Source organism: Apaloderma vittatum, unplaced genomic scaffold (genome assembly GCF_000703405.1).
Source record: "Apaloderma vittatum isolate BGI_N311 unplaced genomic scaffold, ASM70340v1 scaffold2567, whole genome shotgun sequence".
Classification (NCBI taxonomy): domain Eukaryota; kingdom Metazoa; phylum Chordata; class Aves; order Trogoniformes; family Trogonidae; genus Apaloderma; species Apaloderma vittatum.
In genome coordinates this window covers 66,636-90,552 of record NW_009724385.1, presented here as the reverse complement: position 1 = coordinate 90,552, position 23,917 = coordinate 66,636, and the positions used below count along the sequence as shown (strand labels likewise).

The window sequence follows — 23,917 nt, the reverse complement described above, 5'->3', positions numbered from 1 at the left end:
GCGGGTAGGATCGCTTGTGTTTACGTAGCAATAAAATCCTGTTTTGTAAACGCACACGAGAATTACACATACACACCACCAGAGAGAAAGGGGGGGAAAGGAAAGGAGAGAGAAGAAAGTAAACATAGTTGCACTTCATTCTGTACCTTAGGGAGAGGGAATCATATAGTATTTCCAGTAAAAAAGAGCTACCTGTAGGTGAATTTGCCAAGTTTTATCCACCCGAAACACAAAAGCACCAGCATGCAATGAGCACTGCAGAGTTTTACAGCAGCTTTGACAGCAAAAGGTGCCCCACGCCCGAGTGCTGGAGGCACTGGGAGCGTAACGTCGACCCCAGCTTGACTTCCCTTGGATTAGAGCAGCACAACTCAAGCATCACCCGGCCAACTCAATGGAGTTAAACCAGGACAGATTAAGTGTAAGTGAGAAGAAAATCAGGCCCCTTATGTCTGCCCATCCTTCCCTGAGAAGAACTAAACATGCTCCTTTTTTTCCTCGGATGCATCGACAGCAATATCCTAAACTGCCCTGATTGGGTTTCACCGGTGGCAATGCAGAAATAGTTATTTCCATTAGCCTGGGTCCATAAAGTCCTCTTTTCATTCCTGCACTTCTACAATTTCCAAACGGCAAAGCCTGACATTTTAGTCTCTGACAAGCAACGTTTAATAATAGGACATTTCAAAAAAAAAAAAATCTATACAAAGAAAGCTCTTAAGACAAGATAGGCTGAGCGTTTTCACCACAAATGGTTTGTTTTAGCTATCTCTTTGCCTCCTCTAAGACGGAAATCAGACAGCTTACTGGCTTAGCTTGTTAGGCCAGGTTAAAGGGATGCAACGCTGAAAGGCTCTTACAGAAGCTTACCCTTGGACTAAAAATAGCAGGCACTAGAGAATTATCTTAAATACTACCAAACTTGTTCTGCACTGTGAATGCAGATAACTGTAATATGTTTCCATTTTTGGTAGTTTTACAGCTTTTTAAAGTTATGCTCGCTTTAGCTGACTATTTAATTAGTTTCTGATTCTATTTGCCACTTTTTCTCTCAGAGATATAGCCTGAGGGGTACTTTGCCTATGAATCCTTTTTATTTAGCAGCGTTGCTATTGTTAACGTCTAATGAGCTGTTGGATTTGCCAAACACTCGGTATAGGTACAAACGCTTCTTTGAAATATAAATGTTTAACACATAGCAAATAGCAAATCAAAAGATATTCTAATGCAGCGTCCTCACTCTCTCATTGCATGTCTCATCAAAAGAGAATAAAAATAAAAATCTGCTTTATTACATTTAATTCTGAAATTCCAAAATGCGTATCTGAGCAAGACATTTTTAGCCCACTGCCTGAGACTTTAAAAGAAAACTAAATGATTTTTGGTACCATAAGAGGACTTGCACATATGGGCAAGGCTCCTTAGTCTGACATGGTTTTCTGCCGGTTGAATTGTAGAGCTATCAGTATTTTCTTTGGGGTAAAACTGCAAGACCCTACAGTCTATAATGAAGCCACCTCATCTTCAAAACGTGTAAAATGACATTTTCTTTTTTTTGTTCCGAGGCTGCAAGCAGTTATCTTTAAGTGGTCTTAAGTGGGATACCTGTTCATCCACTGCTCACGGAAAACCATTACAAGATACCAAAATAAAGAAACTTGAAAGCAAAGCACAAATGTTCTCTGTCCTTACGTACGTTTCACTTGTGCTACAGAAAGACATCACCACAGAAATCAGTCACGCGGTGTAACATCCCTCCTGCTGCTGTTGCCTTAACTCTGCATTTCTGCAGGTAACATCATCGTGGGCACTCACTGTATAAGCTCAGATCTGGATCACAGGATTCAAGTAACAGGTGCCTCTCGCACACACCGATTCCTGTGCATCGACTTCCACATAATGTCCCAGGTACTCCACCCAGTCTTGGCACCTGGACGATTGCCATAACGAGAGCACCAAATGGAGGCTGATGCAGGCACGTATTTTACCATGCTTTCCAGTATTTTTTCCTTCCTGGTTTTACTGCAACTTTTTAGTGTGAGTCACTTCTAACAATTTTAAAAGCCCTGAGCAAGATCAAGCTAAAACCCAACCATGCAGCTGAACAGAAGTTCCTTCCCTTATTGGGCTGCATTGCGTCCAACAGTCATGGAGCTGGTAGAGCCTGTCCTCTCAGACACAATTTTTGTTTGACTCTCTTTTCAGGGTGAGAAATGTTTTCACTCTTAAATAGTGGTGGAATTCATAGATTCCCTCACCAGATATATACCCTGTGCCTTTATAAGCTCACGTATAGCAACATAACCTAGCCACATGTCTTGGAACTGCCATTAAAACCTGCCATATGTCTTCATTTGGGAAGCAAGTTTTCTTTTTGAGTCAGGAGTTAAGTTCACAGCCTCTCTGTCAAATAAACAACATGTCTGTTGTCACCTGGCTGCTGAGCAAGCCCTGTCTTTGAAAACATGCACTCAGTGATTTTAACCATCTATTTCTCAGCCTTTCCTTGCACAGTCACGCAGCAAAAATAATATTCCATCTTCATTATGATGAATAACATTACTATCTACCTCCTGCAATTCAAATATCTCTGGTTAAGTGTTACTCTAGCACTAGCAAAATGACAGCCCTATTGCTCTGAACAATCTCCAGTCACATCGAAAGGGAAAGTATCTGTAGAAAGTACTCACAGTTCAAACTATGAAAGAAAGGAGGATTATAATTCTTGCTTTATAGCAAGATGTGCAGAGATTAATCAACTTTGCCAGGCCAGAAAGCATCCATGAGCATGGTGGAAGGCAGAGCTTCAACCAGCAGCAAGAGCCTCCCCTTCTAAGCAGAGGACAACTTCCACTAATATCAATAGTACATGCAGTCTCTGTCCCAAGGCGTCCGCAGCCAAGCTTCCAGTTGACAGAAGATGGCTGAAAAAATGGTTGTCAAAAGCACCAGGTTCACAGTAACATAACTAAGGGAAGTCATATTTTGTGCATTCATGGAACTTGATGATTTTGCCTTTTTTCTGTACAAAAAAAAAGTCCCCACCACATTTGCTCACTTTCCAGAGAAAGTTAACACAGAGACAGTAGTGAATGGCTACAACAGAATAAAGCTGTTACGTCAGATGTACCTCCATACTAGAAAGCCACAGGATATCTGCATGACACAGTGGATGTAAGGGGATGTATGCTACAGTGGATGTGGGGATGTATGCTACAGCAAAAGAGACAAGTTTGGAACAGTGAGAAAGAGCATGGAGCACGGAGACGCTCTTGCTTACCACAAAACAATGGGCCAACCCCCCAAAACACAGGAGGAAGACACTACAGTATAACAGAAACTCAGCAAGCATCTTGCAAGAACAAATGGGCCACAAAATGTATTGCTTCAGTGGGGCCCTCTCTTTGCATAACTTTGGAAAGATAAACCCAGAAAACATCCAAAGCTGGCTGGGTAGGTCATTACCTGTACAAACAGTCACATAGACAGGTTTGTCCCAAGCAAACATAAGTAGGAGAAAGTGAACTGAGGTTTCAGCAGAGCTTCATCTCAAAGATTCCCAAATTAATATAAGCCAGTTAGGAAAATATTTTCCTTTAGAATTTGGATGGTACTTAGAAATAAAAATATTCACTGAGGCAACCCCTGATCACCCCCAACAGGGTACTGTGACAGCAGCTTTATTGCATGAGCCCCAAGGAATAGAGCCCATGGGAGAGCAGCGTACAGGGTGTCTGCAAAGTCTGACCACCTGCCAGACAGAAAAAAAGAGAGAAAAAAAGCTGTTATGCTGCTGCCCTCCTTTTCACTGTATACTTTTTTCCTTCTTTTCTTTGCTAGTGAAGAGACTACACTTTCTGCCTGTAGTAATAGCTCAAGATCAGGGATCTGCTGTTAAGGACCCTCTGAGCTGAAGTGACAGCCTGAGATGTGGCACTCCTTTGTGGACTTTCGTATGTAAGACTGTGTCATCTACCACAGCCTGCAAAGGTCGTTACAAAGCCCGCAGGAAATCAGACAGCCGTGATGGAGGAAGAAAGCGTCTTTGGCACAGGATCAGGGATAAAATACTTTCTACAAGGCATTTGTGGGATAACAGACAGAGTGAACTGGAATTAGGATGAGAAATTGTATCTTTAAATGCCAGCAACAGATTAAGTCTCCATGATTTTCCTTGTGTATAAGGTGGGAGAAGACAGGCTAGATATTTTGTGTTTATTGAAGCAAGAAGGTTAGAGATAAGATAAAATCTAACCAAATCGTGGAATGCAATTTGGGAAGATACTCAAGAGTTACAATACCTGAATTAGTGGGTTTGTCTACTACCTATAGATACAATTACACCCTGATGCAAAACAATTATTAAATTCCAGAAGGGAGGACATCCTGTGAAGTGTCCCCAATCCTTCACTAGTTGAGTAGCTTTCAGGACCAGAAAGGACATCTGCACCTATCCAAAGGTGCAAGCGTTAAAAAAGTAGAACATAGACATCTCCAGAAATTTTAGAGTTTACAGATTTGACACTGGGAGATGCATTTTGTTTGCACTGACAGATTCAAACATTTAAATAGCAGTCAGCAATATTCTGTAGGTTGTCATTCCAATTCTATGAGCATTTTTGACTCCTTTGCTATTGAAAACAAGCATGTTACTATGCCACACTATTGCTCTGCCATCCTCCTCACACATACAGTTATTTTACTAAGGCCTCTCCCATGAGAAAGGTTTAGCTTCCTAGTTAGTAGCTGCGATGTTAAAAAAGACATAATTTTAGAACTGAACAGAGCACTTGCAAGGAAAACTGAAGCCATGCAAAATTTGACCAGTTTCTCATCTTAAAGCCTCTCAAGAGAATCTTGTCTAACTTGGGCATGGTTCCTGTGTGAAATGCAGAAGTTTGCAACGAAATCTGCTTTTCTTTTTTGAGGTCATCCACACTCTTAGGTGTGACTCCCTAGAGGCAACAGTGATGAGGACTAATGTGAACTGTCTCTAAAACCTTGTGACTCCGATTTTCACAAAGATTTGAATTTTTTTAATTGGGAATATACCAGCATGGCTAGGGAGAGATTCTAAAGAAATCGCAGTACATTAAGAGTCTTGATCAGATACGACTAAAGAATACAATGCAGTTCTGGACAATATATTTGAGGGATGTCTTTATAAGAGCTCTTTTAAAGACTGATTTTGGGGAGGAATTGGGAAAATCTAGCTGCTCCGCTAAAAGGGATAGAAGGGCAATGAATTCCACCATAGGATCTCTTCTTTTGCTGACTCAGTGAAGACACATTTGTCATTCAAAGACAAATTAGAAAAGGGCATGGATCGTGCTACATAGATGCTCAGTCTCAGTTATCAGCCAGGTACAGGCAGCTTCCAACGCATCCACCTCCAAGCGCATCTGAAAAAAAAAGGCAATCTCTTCTGGTGGATGTGGACAGAACGTCTTTGTCAAAATTTCAGTTTGAGCAAATACTGCAAAGCGGTTTAGCGCAGGGAGGATTTGTCCCTGCAGAAATTGACACAAATTCCTTTAGGACAGGGCCAGCCACCCCAACCGCATAGCTGGGATTGCCAGCAGATAGAATTAGAAAAACTGGAAGATAACACTGTGGCCTAATGTAAACTCTTAAATCTGCTGTAAACAGAGCGGTAACATTGGCGGACAATAAAACTGGTATGTGTCATTGCACTCCCAGAAGCAGGTGTAGGGAAGGACAAGAGACATGAGTAGATTTTTGTTCACTCGTGTGAATTTGAGTTGGGGAAAAAAGCAACAGTTGACAGATGTGGCGGGAAATAGCTAAGGAATGGTGATGGAAGGCAAGCTGGAGGGATCATGTAGGAGGGAGTAATAGGAGATCAAGTGGAAGGGTCCAGTTTGAGGTTCCTGCTATGTACATGGTGCAACAAGCTTGAGATGGGAGCATTCCTGGACGTTTCAAGCTGGACTGACAGAAAAACCCAGTAACTGCAAAAATAACTTTTTACAAAGTTTCTGATGTGCCTGTTGGGCCAAGGCACACCTTTAAGAACATATATATATATACAATTTTCAAAAACACAGATTAGGAAATAAGAAGTACTGTATGTTGAACTTTAGGGATAGTTCTTCTTCCTCAATTAGCTTTGGGTCTAAATATTGAAGTTTCACAAGTCTAATCTTGTGGGAGATCCAGAAAGAGAATGAGCTGTCTTGGGTCCAGATGGGGTCCACAGAGAGGCAGTTCAAGTGCATCTGGACTCTGTTCACAGAGCTTCAAGTGCCAGGAGTTGAGTGTAAGTCAATGCTGATGGTCCAGTAGAGACCTAGGCCTATTAGCTCTGACCATACTGGACTCAAAGTGAGTCAGTGTGGATACTCTGACATGATTCCTACTCCCTGGTACTTTGGGGAAGCTCCCCAGGCAGTCAGAGCAAAGTGCAGGCTCTTGGACACCATTTGGGTTTATACAGCACACAGTCAAATAATCCTTCCCAACCCAGTTCTGGAAACACAATACAGAGATGCCAACTAGTTCCTTGGCAACCTGCCTGGTACATTATGGTCACCTCTACCCAGAGCTCATAGCCCAGCAGGATCCCAACTGACTCTTTCAGATTTAATCCAGTGTCCCTCCATCACCTCCCCAGTGTTCCTGCAGGAGAGGTCTGCTCTCTCCCTCAGAACAGAGCTTGTGCAGAGGTATATATATGGCCTTGCAAGAGCTAGTCCTGATCTGTCAGTAGCAACACTGGATCAGAACTTAAAAGCCCTGTCTGACTAGTTAAAAAGGAAGAAGAGTATCTTCCAGATGACAGTATTTCTTAGCTTCCTGGTCTTCTTGGGGGGAGGGTATGTGTGCGTTTTTGTTGGCTTTCTAATTATTAAAATTTAATTCTTTTTTCTTCTTAGGTCTGGTGATAACCGAGTCTCCATGTTGGAATGTACTACTTAAGGCAGCTTCTCCCCAGGTTTGGTAATCCTAAATCACGTTGACACAACCGCAACTTCAAAGTAGCATCTCCTGGCTGTGTTGTAGGTTAGAACTTCACTCTCTGGGCTGGGCAAGCTCACTAGAATGCAACTGCCTCCAACTGGCTGGGAGGAAGAGGAGCTCAGTTAGATAGCAGAGCTTCCAGCCCTCTGGAGGAAGAATAGCCTGGCTTTATCCTCACTCACAAGCCCCTAGACCCAGATCTTTTCTTCTTTCACTACTTTTGCTCTTTCCAAGGACTTCAAAGTGCACACCATAAAACAGGGATGGGCTGGTCACTAACACATGCAAAGAGATATCCCCCTACCACAGGGTTTTTAGGCATAACTACGAGGCAAGCAAATAAAGACTGTATTTAGTAACCAAAAAAAAAAGAAGAAGAAAAAAGAAAAAAAGGAGTATAACCTGGTATCACAGCCGATGAACCTGTCATGCCAGTTACTAAAAGGCCACATGGAAGTACTGCAATTAATTCATGGGATGAGATTTTCAAGAGGGTTAGGTATCCAGTGACAATGTTTAAAAAGTAAATTCACGAAGAAGTAATGTGCTACTAGAACTGTAACAAAAAGACAGCATAGAAAGGTATGCATTATGCATGATTTAGCAGTATCATAGATAGCACAGGCTCTAACAAAAAGAGTGAAATCATCCCTATCTTCCCATTTGTCGGCAGAATTTTAACAAGGGGCTCCTGGGAGCTCTTGGGGGCTCCTCCATGGCTCAACAGACAAATTAACTCATCAAAGGGAAGGTAGGGATGATTAACTAACAAGAGGCCCCTCCAGCCCATCACTGGCACATGGTTATTTCACCCAGATGGTGTTCACCTACCTGAAACTGGTAATGACAGTCTCAGATCGGATTTACAGAAAAACATAGATAATAAGGTGCTGCAACAGTGACATGATAGGAGTTATTGGTCTGTGATGCTCTAGACTGTGCCAGAGGCCGCAGAGCTGTTTTGTAATGTTAGCCTCTGTTTTGTAATGTTATCCTCCCCGCCCGAGAGATTTCCTGCTGCAAATGGGAGACTTGGTCTTCAGAAAGGCATTTGACCTGACCCTTCCTTTTCAAGAGTGGGATCAACAGCAAAGAAAATGACAAGAGATGGCAACACTCCCACCACATGCAAGCAGAAGCAGTTTGACACCCTTTCACTGGAAATGGATGAGTGTCTCTGCAGTGTTAAGGATTGTGTAGTATTTTCTTATGTCTTAGAAAATAAAAACAAACAAAAAACAATGCACAGGTTTTTCTGGCTTTTCTCCAGATGCTGCTGAGGTGACAATTGATAATGTTCATACTAGCCTGAGGAGTGCTTGATGGGCTTGTAAGAAAAGTCAATACAGCCAAAGAAGTCCACACCAGTCCTGGTGGGGGAAAAAGTAAAGCAAATCCAAAACCAGAAAAAGAATTTAAAAAAATGCATTACGTTTTCCCCAGATAGGTAGAAATACAAGCCTACTACTCCTTTTGTGCATGCCCAGAGGGTCAAATGTCTTACAGGGCACATAAAACCATATATCAATAAGCATGTATTTAGGTTTTTGTTTTTTAAAATAACTGCATACATATCCTTTTTTACTTGACAACTTTAAGATTTCACTAGTCCGACAAAAAGACTGTGAAAATGGACAAGCTAAGGACCTGTGGAAGCTAAGACTAGCCCAATAGGTAGGTTTCCTTAACGAAAATCTGACATGAAAACTGAGGCCAGACTGAGAACACACTTGGCTGCCACCCATCTTTCTCTGAAAACTAGGATTTGGCCATGATGGACTTCTTGCTATATACAGACATGCCTCCTGGAGATTCCACAGTTGCTTAAGACTACAGTGTAAGATTTTCCAAATGCAGTCAGGAACTCATTACCCATCCTAATAAAACACTTAATGAAGCATCATTTTAAGGGAGGAGAAGCAGCATCAGAGGAATACAGAAGTAATTCCTCAACTTTCTGCTCTAGGTGGTCCTGCCTGAGCGGGTGGGGTTGGATCGAACGACCTCTTAAAGTCCCTTCCCACCTGAACCATTCTGTGAAGCCTGCTTCAAGTTCATCCTCTACCAGTCATGCTGTCACCTGCACTACTTGGCTGTCTACACCTCACCAACAAGTCCTCTTGAAGTGGAGATGATAGATTCAAGGTCCCCAACCCTCAGTCTCAATCCACAGTGCCTGGAAGAGTGGACCACTTTATAACTAGATGTAGCAAGTCAAGTGATGCATATAAAAGAAAAATAATCCTGAATACTAGACGACTTTTAAAAAACTCTCATACCTGCTTTTCACCTGGGGTCACTGACTGCTCTGTGGAAACATGTAAGCCAACAGTGTTCTCACCAAAGTCAAAATGCTGGTGACAGCTTTCCCTGCCATAACATTTATTACATCTGTGCTCTCTGATGCAGTTCTGGAATCGTTATGCCACTGCCAAAACAACAACTTAGGAGAACAACGATTGTTTTTCCCATAAAAGGTTTAGGAGCACTTTCAGAAACAATTTTGAATTTCCTCCAGGAGAAACTGATTCCAGGAGACAATTCCCATTTTTTCTTCCAGCAGCTGACAGGGAACCAGAACGTTCCTCTGACCAACCCAATCCTCCAGCTGTTACCACCACCTCCTTGCAAGTAAACTCTTGGGTGAGAAACAAGTTTTCCACCCAATTTTTCTATTTTCAGGTAAGCATATATCCTGCAGGAGAGATTTGCAGTCCCATCAGACCATTTAATGGACTGCCCCTCTAAATCCGTACAAAGATTTAATATCACTGAGCCCTCAAGGAGCAGATATGGCAGCAGACAGAAGTGTAGAGGTGTAAGAAGTTCTCTCTGCCTGTTTGACACCTCTAATACCGTATCGTGCTTGGAAGGGCTGATCCTCCTGAACTTGATGTGATGAGGTAGATGACTGTGAGCAGTTCAGGCAACTTAAAGATGTCATAAATCAACAAGTCAACAACACTTGCCCAAGGCTGCCACCACGGCTCCTCACAGAAAATACTCTGTTGTTCTGATTATAGTCTTAGTGATTAGAAGTACCTATTATGGACCAGCACCCCATTGTGTTACACACAGTAAAGTACAAAAGCACAGATGTGTATGAGGAAATGGAAGTATTATTCCAGTGCATCACACAGTTCAGGCTTCATGACAACACCAAAATCTCAATAGGTTTTGGTTCTGTGCTTTCATAAACAAAACCGAGTGATTACTGCATGTGGTAAAAAGCAAACTCCAATCACGGCCCTTCAGACTCATCATCACCACAAAGTGCTAATTAATTTCTCAATCATTACGAAGCAAGGCTGTTGCTCCATTATGCAGAATGGAAAACTCAGCCAAAGCCACCAGCTACACATTGCAAAGGGGCTGATTTCCACAGAGACCTGAAACCAGTCTCCACAGCTGAGCGTGCGTGCCGATGCTGCAGTCCCTCACTTGCAAATGTAGGCATTAGGATCCCGCATGCACCTGCACAAAGCTATCAAAATAAAACCCAGACACCAGATAAAAAAAGGCCCAAAAGTCTGGCAGGGGGCACTCCTCTAGTAAAGTTACAAATTTCTGGTGCATCTGAGTATCAACTACAGTAGCATAATATGAGCTACGAGTGGATAAGTTTTCACAGACACACATACACCCCCCAATCCTTCATTGTGTATTTTTCTGCTCATGGGTGAAAAAAATGATTTGACATGATTCAATACCAAAACCTTCTCCCTGCAACAAATTTGCTTCATGTAATTTGCTCTTTCTGACCTACACATGCACAATAGGTTAGTGGCACTAAGAAAAAAAGAATTCCTAAATAAAGCCTTGCTATGATTTAATCCTTCTGTAATGGCATGGGCCTGAGTTAATGTTAAGTGGGATGGGGCAGCAGGGGAAGAGCACGCCAGGGTTAAGATGGAGCATTTAGTAGCAATTAGCAATGATGCACAGTGCAAAAATAGCAACACACACACACACACACACACACAAAAAGGAAGACGTTACTCTAGAAATAAAACCATTAAGGGAAATAAATTTAACAGTTTAGTCAATTAGCATTTATCTAAGAAAGCTAAACTTTCTGTTCCTGTTGTTATTCAAACAAGGAAGCAAAAACCGGGAAAAATCTTAGAAATATTTACTTCCCACTAGCAGTGACTCTGGGAGTGTTTTTCTAACAAAAGTCAGAGCCACTGTCCCACGTTTTTGCGACCCTTTCTGCAGTTCTAGGGAGAAAATATTTAGTTTAACATTATCATAAGCTAGAATATGGCTCTATTTATGTGACAAGTTGACAACATACAATTTCATGCTTGTTGAACTGATCTGTGTTATATATTCACTGTGAATATTATGAAGCCTCACCATTATAAATATGAAACAGTATACACTTATTCAAAATAACTCCAGCAGTAGCAATTTATAGCTGGGTTGTCTGCGTGCTTATGAAGTCCAAATGCCACCTTAAGAAGTTGCATCTCACTAAAACAGATGTGGAGTGTGACTGTGACCAAAGTGGATTTAAGATGACCTCTGTGAAAGGAGGCTATTACATTTTTGTCTGTATGGCAGCTGACACCAGTTTGTATTTAGATACGTAGCCAGTGGGAACACAGTGTAACGCGGTGTCCTCAAGGGCTGGTTTTAACACGGGCCAAGACATTTGTCTAATGACCTAATTAGCTTACTACCGTTCTGGTGAGCTCTAGTCTTCCCTCCCGCAAAAAGGACAGGTGCTCAGCAGAGCAGAGACACGATGAGTATCTCAAGCCACAGCTCCTCCAGGTGAAATATCTCCTTAATGGGACTGCAAAGGGGATCAGTTGCATTTTCTTGACCGTGCGCCTGCGGAATGGTCTTGGTAGCTTCATACATCAAACAATGAGCTCTCAAAGCAATTGGTTTGTTTGCTCATTTGAGACTTCTTTCCTGCCTGAAGGTTTCAACTGACATGCAAGGCTCTTACATTAAAAGAGAGACAAGTTTAGATAGTTTGTAGTTTGTCCAAGTGGGAAAGAAAAGGGAGCAGCAGCACACCTTGCTAACACTAGATACAGAGCATTTGCATAAACTCTTCCGAATTACATAGCAGCTGGTTCAAGTAAAATAAATTCCACTTACTACTTGAGCCTTTTTATATATCAGCATAGCTACTCAGAGATTACAGTTTACATACATCAGCCCCACAGATGTAATGTTATGGTGCTGGTCTCTGTTTAGTAGATGCAGAAACCCGAGTCAGACCCGAGACACTAAAAAAAAGTAATGCATTCGAACACGCAAGAAACATGACATTGCTCCATCAGGAATATAAAAATTCTGGCATTTTCACCCAGCCTCCACTATCTTCTTCCCCTGGAACTGAGGATCTTTCTCCTAGGCTCACAAGCAGTTTTTATGATACATTGTTACATTTTATTGTTCTTGTAAAGTTTCCTATCCCAAATCTGCATCTTTTGCCTTTTATGTTTATTGTTGTATTAAACCTACGATGTTGTCTGTTTCCCTACTAAATCTATCCCATAACCACATACTGTACATTCATTTCTCTAGGACCTCAGTAGCTCTTATCTGTTTTCTTTTATGATCTCTTATGAACTGCTAGGAATAGCAATTTGCAGCGCTGTTTGTAAAGTCATCTCAGCCTGAACTCAGCCTTCCCCTTTTTTTGCCATACAGCAATACTCTCTGCAGCGAAATCCCATTTGCCGTAGAAGCATTTCATTACAGGATGCATTTTAGAGGGACACAAGTTCCCGAATATGCTACCTGGGCTTATCATGTAAAACAGTCAATGTACATAAATCTGAATTTCAAAACCCGTACTTATTAGAGCAGGAAACTACATGTTGATACGAGATGGTCCTGTGCTACCTCCAGATTCGCCGATACGCTGCCTGCTCTATGTTACTGCCCAGAGCAATTTAGTTTGTGCGCTCCGAGGCCTGAGACGTGCTGCTATGCCGTTCACACAATCTCAGTCCTTTTAAGCACTTTGATAAGCTTTATTCTGCCATTATACCATCTAGAACATTAAACACAATGTTTAAGTTCTATGTTAAATCACAATCAGTTCCTATTAACTGTTCCAAGCTCCTCATTTTTATCAACAGTTACTTTATTAAATCCTTAATAATATAGATGGAATAGTTAGTTAATTTGTGTGTTGAGCCATGGATGTTAATTTGTAAACATAATAACATACTGCAATCATTTGCATAATAGCATTTTAATCTTTTTAGTAAAAGCTGTAATTCCCTACAAAGTACGCTGCAGTAGAAACTAAGTGACTATTGGTAATAATAAAAAAGGCCTTAAAATTCTGATCCTATTATAGTGTTGGAACATACCCAAACTGCTACCATAATCTCTGAAATGTTACTGTTCTCTGATTTAGGTGTCTGTGTCAAGAATAAAAATGAAGTATAACTGGTAGCAGTAGACTATTTCCTAAATGTAATTTAGTATTCACTAAGCACCAGCACTTTGCAAATAGCTCTGAGGCTTTCCTTCAAAGTTCAGAGCTCTAGTTATGCATATTGTGTGAGGTACACCATGCAGCTCACCTCCAGCCTCTGTTGTGCTGAATAGATGGCTAAGATAAATCATGCTGATTTGGCACTGAAGGGCATCAGCCATCAAGGGTTTGACTACTATGTCTTTTTTTTCCCTGAGATTGTATCTCCTTGAACTGCCTGCCCTGGGCTACTAGTTTTGGAGAAAATTAAAAAGTGGAAAAAATACTAGAGGAGGCCAGTACAGAAAGTCTACAGGCTTAGCTCTCTGGAAACCCATTAACACCAGTCACAAGACTGGCAAAGAAAACAGTGGTGGTTGTTTAAAAGTCAGGCCAAGTCATTTTACGCAAGATCTGGTAATTCATTAATCAATCTGGCTGCAAACCTTGAATGAATAACCTGAAGTAGTGAAAGAGACTGGCAGCACCACAGAACACAAGGGAGTTTATAATCTGAACCAATGCAAATTACCCTGGTGACGTTTAAGGCTCCCCTCTACCCTCAGCATCTTCCTGATGCAAAACCTTCCAAATAAGTAAGAAATCATTTATGTCCATGAATTTCCCTATTGCCAGGGGCAAGACAGTATGAATCCCATTGTGCATCTCTTTCTCTCCCCATATTCTCATTGGCTGTAATCCAGTGGGTTTTTTTTCACAGCCTACAATAAAACTTAGTACCCTATTTAGGCTTTCGAAATACACAGGGCATAGCATGGTCTTGAAAAGTAACCTGGGCTACACCTATGCTAAATGAAAATAAAGTCATCAAATATGGTAAGCATCCACAGAAGTAGGTAAATAAATGAAGTCCCCAGAAGGGCAAGCAATGTGGGTTTTCTGAAGTCTTTTTAAAGGCTAAAAAAGTGTTTTCCCAGGTATCAGAATACCACACTTAGATATCTTTATGACTTTCCACAAGTTCACTTTCACAGGTTATTACCTGTCTATAGCCTGCATTTTCTCTTAACATCAGTTGAGTTATTTGTAAGCAGTGCCAACGAGGAGATATATCCACCACAGATATCTTCTCTCTCCATAGGGGTCATCAATATTTTTAAATATGACTAACCTTACATGACAGGATACAGTATATTTGAAAAAGCCTCAGGGGACAATGGCTTTTTGTGAACAACAAGCCTTCTCACTTGTGCCACAGTAAGTTGTACAGTTGTTCATATTTTCACATAGCATTGGCTTCAAGAGGAAAAAACTAATAATTTTCATTTTCTAAAAGTAGCCAAAGCAATTTTTCACAAATAAATTTTTTTTAAGTCTAGTTCTTCACAAAAGTAAATCATGGAAGTGAATGATACAGTGACCCACCTAAATAACTGGTCTTGGGTGACTTGTTAACTATTTACTTGCATGAACTTGTGTCAACACAGAGTGCCCTGAGGTGCAAGAACTCCTTCATTTTATCTTTCCAGTAGTCAGAACAACAGGAAAATAAAACTAGGTGATAAACAGAAATGACCAAACTGTGTAAAGAAAGAAATCAACTAATTCATAACATGCATATGTACACATATTGGTAAGAAGAGCCTCCTCGCTGGGGCAGATGCTATGGGCTTGATTTGGGACAGTACTGGTTTTACTGGCATGTGAGTAGAATAACGCAGCGATGAATTAGGTGCGTCTACAAAATACTGGTGTGTTTTAATACCAGGGCGAAGGCCAGTATCTCATCACACCTAAGCGGATAAGAGCAGGGATTTATACTCAACAGTTACATACTATCTAGACTAATTGGACCTTTATCTCACTTGGCTCCTGGTTGCTACCACGGCTATTAATAATTTCTAGTCCGTGAGACTGATGGTGCCACTGGGAGTGTCTAAGCTTGTGGGTGGCTTGTGGGTGCGTGGCCCACGCGAGCTTCCAGGAACATGATTTGCAGAAAATTCACTGCATTTCTTAAAAAGAAAGTGCAATGAAGACATCCAGGAACTTTTAAAGGGCTTTTGACCACCAGCCCTCATCTAGACAATGCACATACTGAATTGACTCCTGACAAAAGAGTGTGCTTCATTCAAGGTTAGGTTTGGCAATTAACACTGTACAGCCTGTACAATTAACACTGCTCTTGCACTTCCCAGCACTTGTTTGCCATTTTGGTTCTTCCCCTTGCACCCCAAACGGATTGTATTTCTATTTCTGTATGACAAGGCCTCATCTGGAAGTTTAAGTTAGATAAAACATACTACTCCCATGATGATCTGACAAAAAAATAAGAGAAAAAAGGGTTTTTAAAAAAGTTATTTTCTTTAAAAGGAAAAGCCCATGCAGATCAATGTGGAAAAATCTAGAGATTACCAAATGGGAAACCGCACAAAACTTCCATTCTCTCATCTAAAACAAATAGTTCCTTGCAGACTGTGTGAGATAATCCCCGGAGGTAGAAGATATCTTCTTCTGTTCTTGAGCACCCCCAGTCGTCACATTACAGAGAGGCAGAGGCGAGAAATAGTGCAAGGTACCCAGCTGCACGACGGAGAATGGGGACAGGGTTAATGTATGGGAGGAGAAAATAACTGCTTCATTCCCATCTTCCTAGGCCAAGCAACCAAGACACATAAATATAACACACTATGAAGCTGAAAACAGTTGAGTTTTGCACTGCAGTGTTGCAAAATGCCATTAGAGCACAATTTGTCTCTACAGGTAAGTATGGGCCAAGCTGTGCTGTCAGAGACAGGGATGCAGCCTGTCTACTGAAGCTGATGAGCACAAGAAAACTCAGGCATTCGCAAAGAGTACAACAGAATTTGCCTGTTAGGATAGAAGTAGCGTATTTCATTTCCAAACTATTATTTCTGACCTATTAGTTGCTGCCGAGATGCATTTCCCCAGCTACATACCACCTATTTCTTCACAAGGAGGCTGCTCATCCTCAGATACATTCAAACCTGTCTGTGAGAGGTTACACGTGGTGACCACTACACCTTGTGCCATCATCTCCCAATGAGTTTAAGTACAAGCCTATCTGGTTGTCATGCTGTTTGTAACATGCTTTGATTTTCAGAACAGGATTTGTCCATATCGGAAGTGACAATTCGTATACAAAGTATGTAATGGAATCGTCACTACCTGTTTGAGATGATTTTTTCACTTGGCAGCTGTGGCCACCAGTGCAGCCAGGCAGTTACACACAGGGCAAGCAACAGGCCTGTGGTCAAGTTCCACTGGTTTTACTGGAACGATCTGCATGCTTAGAGTTGGCAAATGCTTAATTATGTTATTTATCTGGAACTTACATTTTGAAAGTCTGCATCTTTCAACTGCTTTTTCCGAAAGGAAAATGCCTCTGCATTTGGCTTTTGATGAATGAGGAAAAATACGTCTCCTCGATTATAAAAAAGGCAAAGCTACTCTCTAACATGCTAGCTGCAAATGTGCTCCCTGACTGCCTGCCTCCCTGCTACCAACCATCCAAACCTACACACCAACATGCTGTACCCTGCCCGAGGCAGTACAACTGCAATTCAAGAACAAGACGGGGCTTGGAAACTTCGTAAAACAAGGCATGGAACATTATACAACAAATGAAAAAAGAGGGCCTAAGCATACGGCTTTGCAGGGTTAATTTCATTTTGGTTTGAATAAAATTAATTCCAAGTTACTTGGGTGTAAATAATAGAAATCGAACAGAGAGGACCGTCTTCAGCTATCAGTTACACGTATAAATCCAGAGCAACTTCATCTGCATCAGGGAGATCACCATGGGTTTAGGGATGTACACAGCAAGGAGCACCTTCATTCAGAACATCTTAGGCAAGTATTTTACTACGCTGTTTCAGTTAGTCTTTTTCAGCCTTTAAACTCCACCATAATAATTTGGGGCTTCCCCCAGCCAGGGTACCTGCCCTGTGAGAGGCAGCACCTGTGACTTGTCATTGCACAAAGTCTTCCTGCCAGCTAATCAATTTATTGTCCAATTTCCCAGCCAGCGGACGATCTATGGCATCTCCTGTCATCACAGAGGGACGGAGGTTAGGGTTCAGGAGGGGCATGGCTGCCCTGTGGAAAATCGTGAAGGCTTTACATAGCAAAAGAAAAAAGACTGGAGACAGAGAGACAGTAATTGCCCTCTCATGCACCCTGATTCTAAAGGAAGAATCGTAAAGAAAACATTTAGATCTCTCCTACCACCCTTCAACTTTTACTTTAAGACTGTTCTTCACCAGGAGATCTATGAAACATCCCAAATAATGTGCTGGTTCCTGAGCTATCGACAGTCCACACTGCCTTCTCTACAATATCCACCCCTTTTCTCCTTTGTACATCAACTACAAGGATCTCTCAATTTGTGTGCAAGTGCACAGTAAGGCTTTGAGTGGTAAAAACCTTTACAAGAAATGCTCCAGTTACTCATCAGTGAGCTGCTATGCTGTACTCCACTTCTTGCCTGGGATTGCAAGTGGAACACAACAAACATGTTTCTACTTTTATTTTATTTTGTAGCTGACACTCATGCAACTCCTCACCAGGAGCAGTGCACTCTAGGCACTCCTTAGCCATTTCCTTTCAAAAATGAAAAGTTCCATTTAATTTCTTTCAAGGCTTTGTTCCTCCTCTCCCCAGATTGTAGGTCTGGTTTTGATCCTGAGGATTAAGGGCGCCAGTCAGAACCCGTAACACACACTGCCATGTTTGTGGTCTCTTAACTGGGGAAAAATAAAAACATAGTTGTCCACCAGGCTAAAAAAAAATAGAAAAAAAGCAAGCGAGGACTTTGCAATGAGCACTTGCAACGCCCTGCCTTACCTCGAATATATTGGCGGGTTCATTACTGTACTGATTGGAGATGATCTCCGACTGGTCGCTGTACCACTTGAGTCCCCCTAGAAAGCTGTCCGCGTCCAGGTCGTTCACATCTAGTTCAGAGAGGTCAAGTTCTGGGAGATCTGGGCAAAGAGGCTGGTCTTCGCCAACCAGAGCAGCACACTGCAGGAAACAGCAACACACAAATAGTTCCATTAATTACCAGGAATCTATTAACTTTAATACCATGTGATAAGAATTAAGCCTCGATTAAGATACTGCACAGGGTCACTAAAATTGACTTTGTTTTCTGGAAACCCCCCCACTACGCATTAGAGCATTATTAGCTCTATACAGGTACGCAAAGAGGAGGGGGAGACAGCAGAGGATACACTGTCTTCTCTATCGCATCACTGTCCAGGGACAATGACTTTCCATCTCCCTATACACCTTGATAACAATCGTGTTGAAAGCTTTATTAAATCCAACAGCAGAGGCCAAAGCATGGCCTTATTCTCCTGCTTCAGAATGAACCAGTGCAGGTAGAAGTTACAGATGAATACCTCTGGGCAAGGTCTGTCACGCATTTCCTGATGCATTCAGGTTAAAGAGGCACAGCCTGTTACAGCCTTCAGCCCTGGAGGCGAGCTCAACCTGGAGATAGTCACACTTTCATTTCTACAGATCCTCACTGCAATCCTTGAGGTCAGTCACGATGGTGGCTACCGTATGGGCATAAAAAACTACAGGTCAGTGACGCTGCTGTGTGCTTTCCTGAACGCACTCGATGATGTACAGACCGCAGTCACCCAGTTACACGTCAGGGTCCTGACAACCGAAGTGTATTCTGAAGTATCCCTATATTCGCTTTCGGGTGACAGGCACCGTTCCTTCACGCAGCCTTTCACCTGCTTGGTGTGAGCACGTATTATTGTCTCAGTCAGTTTCCTAAGTCTCCCCAGGCAGCGGCTGCAGTGAAGGAACCAAATGGGAAATGGGTTTTTCTCCTCTGGCAGCCTCTGATTCAGTAATCCTAACATAGAGGACCTGTGAAACATTTTGGCTGAGCTAGTAAACAAAGTCTAGTCTGCGTGGATCCTCTTCAGTAGTGCAAAATATTTTCCTCCACAAACTGATAAATACAAATAAAGCTGGAATAAGTGCCATTTTATACGATAGGATGAAGCTAGATAGGGTACTGACTGACTACTAAGTAAGAAGAAATTAATAACACAAATCCACCTGAGCATGGCTGTTGAAAATGTTAAAGAGTGGCCACCAAAAGCATTTCCTAATTATGGAAAACGCACAATAACAGCACGGCAAACAGTGGAGTCCCATACATCCATCCTGTTCAATTAAGTAATTCCTCCTGCACTGTATCATGTACCCTTGTAACTCATCTCTGAATATCTACGTTGATAACGGGTATGCGGCAAAGCACGCATCAAACTGCAAAGGCACCAGGCGTTGAACGGTTAAAAGCTACTTAAAATCAACTGAGAACTGGGGATTCCACCCTGAGTATATCCAGCTTCGTGTTAAGCATGGCCAATAGCAAGTCCTCCTCAGCTCCCACGAGTTGACTGGGTGGCTGGAATGATTTCCCAACTTATATATGGACTGAAGTCAACTCAGAAAGTGCCACTTTCTGAATACAAATGGCTGCAGGGCACTGACACGGTGTCCATGGATGTGAATTGCTTGATACCAGTTAAGTCACTCTTGCAGGGACCGCCTTTTACGACAATGCAAGCATGAGCTGCTGAAGGTGCATTTCATTGAGGTTTTTGTCGCTGAGAATCTCGGCGCGTCTGCAGTGCGCGGGCTGGATGCAGCAGCGCAGCCGTGAGCAAAGATTTTGTCTGTTGGCACAAAGACTCAGTGCAGCTGGTGCGAGCTATAATTTACCAGACAACTTCTACATCTACCAGGACACTAAGAGATAATCACGGAACAGGCCAAGGGGCAACGGAGCTGAGAGGCTGCAAAATGAGGCTCTGAAATAGCAGTTCCTTTTCTTCCTATTATTTAAGAGGCTGCGGAACTTTAAGAAGTCAAAACCCCACTTAAGTAATTTTCACTGCACGCAATTTTTTATCATTATTTTGGTCACGGGAAAAAAAAATCTAAAAAAAATTAGAGAGTTCCCTCTTCTTTAGTGCCAGACAAAACCTTCTGGCAGCAGTCTTATAATGCAGAGATGACCTTTTTTGATGCTTGGCCGAAATCTCTGATCTCATTAAAGGATAATCTAGTTTTTAACTGAAAAGGTAGATTCTCAGCATCACTCTCAGGTTTGTGTTGTGGAGGTCAGTAGCTTATAACTGATACCACAGACTTCTGAAGTATCGTGCTGATCTGTTACTGCTTTCATTTGTAAAAATAGGTTCACTCTGTGAACCACCTACTTAAACATGTTTACTCTTGGTAATCTGCATTTTTAAGTTCCTACAGCGGGCTTTTGAAACAACATAAACAATAATAGTTAAAAAAAATACCTTGCTCATCGCAGCTTTCATTTGCCTATAGTGACTGCAATGTCACCTAAAAAAAAATTAATTGCTGAAATGAAGTATATATGCTCTTGTCAATGTTGACATGATAATAAAATCAATGTTTCTGAATATGACATTATGCTTCTAATCTGAGACACATTAGTAGCAAGTGTTCCTGTTATTAATTTATATTTGGCCTTTGGATGATGCCAGATTTAACAGTCCAAGTCCTAAAACTGTCCTCATCTGACACGCCAATATTTACTGTTTGCCTATACATCTGTAACAGGTGCACCTGCATTGCTAGCGTACGTTTTACTGTCTTCCCACTGTTATTTGATATGATAGTTATTCCACAACTATAGGCTTAATTTTATAGTAACATTTAGGAAGATAAAGCAGTCACTAAACACAAAAGGCTAATTACTGTGCGTTATTTCACGCCAACAGACTTTTTTTCCTCTTAGTTCAGGCGCAAACAACAAATTAGCTTAACTGCACTGACGATAATGAATCATTATAATTAAGTATAATTCTCCATTAACCTTTTGGACATTTTTTGTGCCTTTGAAGGTAAATTAAAAAAAAAAAAGATGACTGGACTTGTGCCATATTAATTATATTAATGAAAAAATAATCTGTGTTTTATTTTTAACAGGTTTTTCCAACAGCCAAGGGGTTGAACCCAGGAAAGAAAGAGAGAGACTTCACAGAATCTGTGTCAGGTGGATTCTCGCTATCAATCTTCGCAACCTTACTGTACATCACCTTCATTAAGCTGCGAAGCACTGGGGACGCTGATCAGCTACAGTGATGCAGGCCCTTATTAAACAACACGGCGTCCTGTCATCATTTGAGTGAGAATATAATACATTTCACATTGACAGCAAACACTAATGATTCAAAAAATGAAAGCTGCCTCCTGTACCTGCTGCCTGCGGTATTTTAGATCAGTAAAGGTGATCCCCCGAGCCAAAGCAGTACGCAGACAGAACTGTACTGCTATAGGAAGTGCAATGCAGGAGCACGTTGGTAAAATCCTACCCACAGTTAATCCATCCACCACACAATTAATATTAAGATCAAACCTTTTTTTTCTTTTTTTTTTCCTCTGCTCTATGAAAAACTCATTGACATAAATTATCTATTCTGTTACTAGCTTGAAATTACTGCAGGAATTCCAGTGATTAAAACAAATCTTCAGTATTTCCATATAAGCTGGTTTCTCAATCAGCTCCTAGTAGCATTAGGAATAATACATGATGGAAAAATGAAGCTACGGCAGCTGAGACTCATGCTACAAGCCAGACAACAACCCACAGGATACTCCAGCTACTCAGAAACAATTAGGACTTTGGAGCCAGAAAGTCATCCACTTACAGCCTTGACTCATAATAGCTACAGGACATATGAATTATCCATATCTATTCCACTTTACCAAGAAATCAAAACAAGATAAGAGCAATTACAATATGCAAACAGAAATCAGTGGATACAATGGCAAGCTGCAAATATTTAAAACAAGTCAAAAAGACTCGAGAATCCACATGCATGCTCCGCTAGATAGGAAAAATATAGCGGAGAATGTTAACGTTTTCACTTTAGATGGGTAGCTCTCTATAGCTTGAACATCTTACTTAAAAAGCATTGCCTGTAACCTGTTTTTCCCTCCCCTGTTGCCGGAGGGAAGCATTTTAAACACTTATTCCAAGCTCGAAGCCAGAGGGTTAGTTCCTTTGAGCAGGTCTGTATTTGAGATTCCTCTCCATGGGGTCCAAAGAAAGTTTGCCTCGCTTCGCAAGTTGCCCGAACTTTCAGGTAATGCTCCATTTTGCCGGATGCAAACAGGCAGAAATCCTCAAACCTCACTTTATACTCCAGAGATTACCAGGGAGCTGCTTTCTTTTTTTTTTTTTTCCTTTATGAATTGTAGCCAGCAGAAGCTGTGGATTTGATGTATTGCCGTCTATTTTTACACAAGTAGCAGCAGCAGCAGCAGCAGCAGCGGCGGCAGCAGCAGCAGTTCACACAGTCCTGCATAAACTCTATTCTCATGGTTCATCCTGTTGTCTCTGCTGTACAGTGGGATTTAACCATTTGTTGGACTGCTCGGATTGACTGTGAACCCTGCTCTATGGGACATTAGCTACAGCGTCATTATTCCAATACCACAAGAAGCAGGGAAACGTCTCCTTCCAGAAATCTCTTTTAAAAGCATCTAAAGCCAAACAACAGAGTATTCATTCTTGTGTGCGTGTTTGAATTCTGCAGCTGATAAACAAGGAAAAAACCTTTGACAGAGCACAGTGAAACAAGCAATTAAAATCTGAAGCCGTTGGTTAATTTCAACTTGTTCTTGGTTTGTGTTTCTTTTTTTTTTTTTTTTTAAAATAAATGTTAATCTTATTCTAAATAAACATGGCATTTTTCCAACCAGGCCACTAAACGCCACTGGAAAGCCTTCAGACACCGATTCATATCAATATCTTAGAGCATAAATATTGCATATGACGGGAAAGCAAGCCAGAGGCACATGAAAATAGTTTCCAACTGCAGGAGATACTGATGACAGGAGCTCAGCTTTGATTTGCTCAAGGCATCGCAGAGTAACCTTAAAATAGCAAACTTACTGGAGTTAAGATAAGATTCGGACTTGTTCGCAAAGTATGCCACCTCGGCCGTCCTGCCGGTTCCCTGCTGAGCCCCCTGTCCCTGCCGGCCGCCTGCACCCCACGCGTCGCCCACGCCGTGCGCCCCTCACCTCGAGATCACTCCATACAGAGTCCTGGTTGCACATGTCCCACGCCATCCAGCTGCGGAGCGACGGCAGGAAAGCTGGCAAACTACAGTCCAGAGGCAGGCAGGCAGGCAGCAGACACTCATGCAGGCAACGAGACCCTCTCTGAGAGTGAACCGAAGGCACCTGTCTTACTACTGTTCCCCGTCACATGACAAAGCTATTAAAAAGTAGGCTGGGCTGTCACTCATCCAGCCTTCTGGTGCCGCTGCTCCAGCCCGTGACGTCACCCAGGGGCAGACCCAGCCTGAAGTGAAGTAAATCTTTGCAAAACCCGCTCAGACCTCGGCGGCCGCGGCACCACGCTGTGATTCAAAGCAGATTTCCACGCCACACCCCCGAAACTCTGCTCCCGCCATCGAATCG

General features: G+C 41.9%; 1 protein-coding gene across 1 annotated transcript in view; it reads right to left on the bottom strand.

The window, feature by feature from the left end:
- PPARGC1A (peroxisome proliferator-activated receptor gamma, coactivator 1 alpha) overlaps positions 1-23,652 on the bottom strand; it is a 50,784-nt gene extending 27,132 nt beyond the window's left edge. Inside the window, exons 1-2 of the mRNA XM_009872457.1 lie at positions 23,516-23,652; positions 18,260-18,439 (exon numbers count right to left, since the gene is read on the bottom strand). Coding sequence (XP_009870759.1) covers positions 18,260-18,439; positions 23,516-23,563 — 228 coding nt within the window. The 5' untranslated portion in view covers positions 23,564-23,652. The remainder of the gene's footprint in view (positions 1-18,259; positions 18,440-23,515) is intronic.
- Positions 23,653-23,917: the final 265 nt, after the last annotated feature.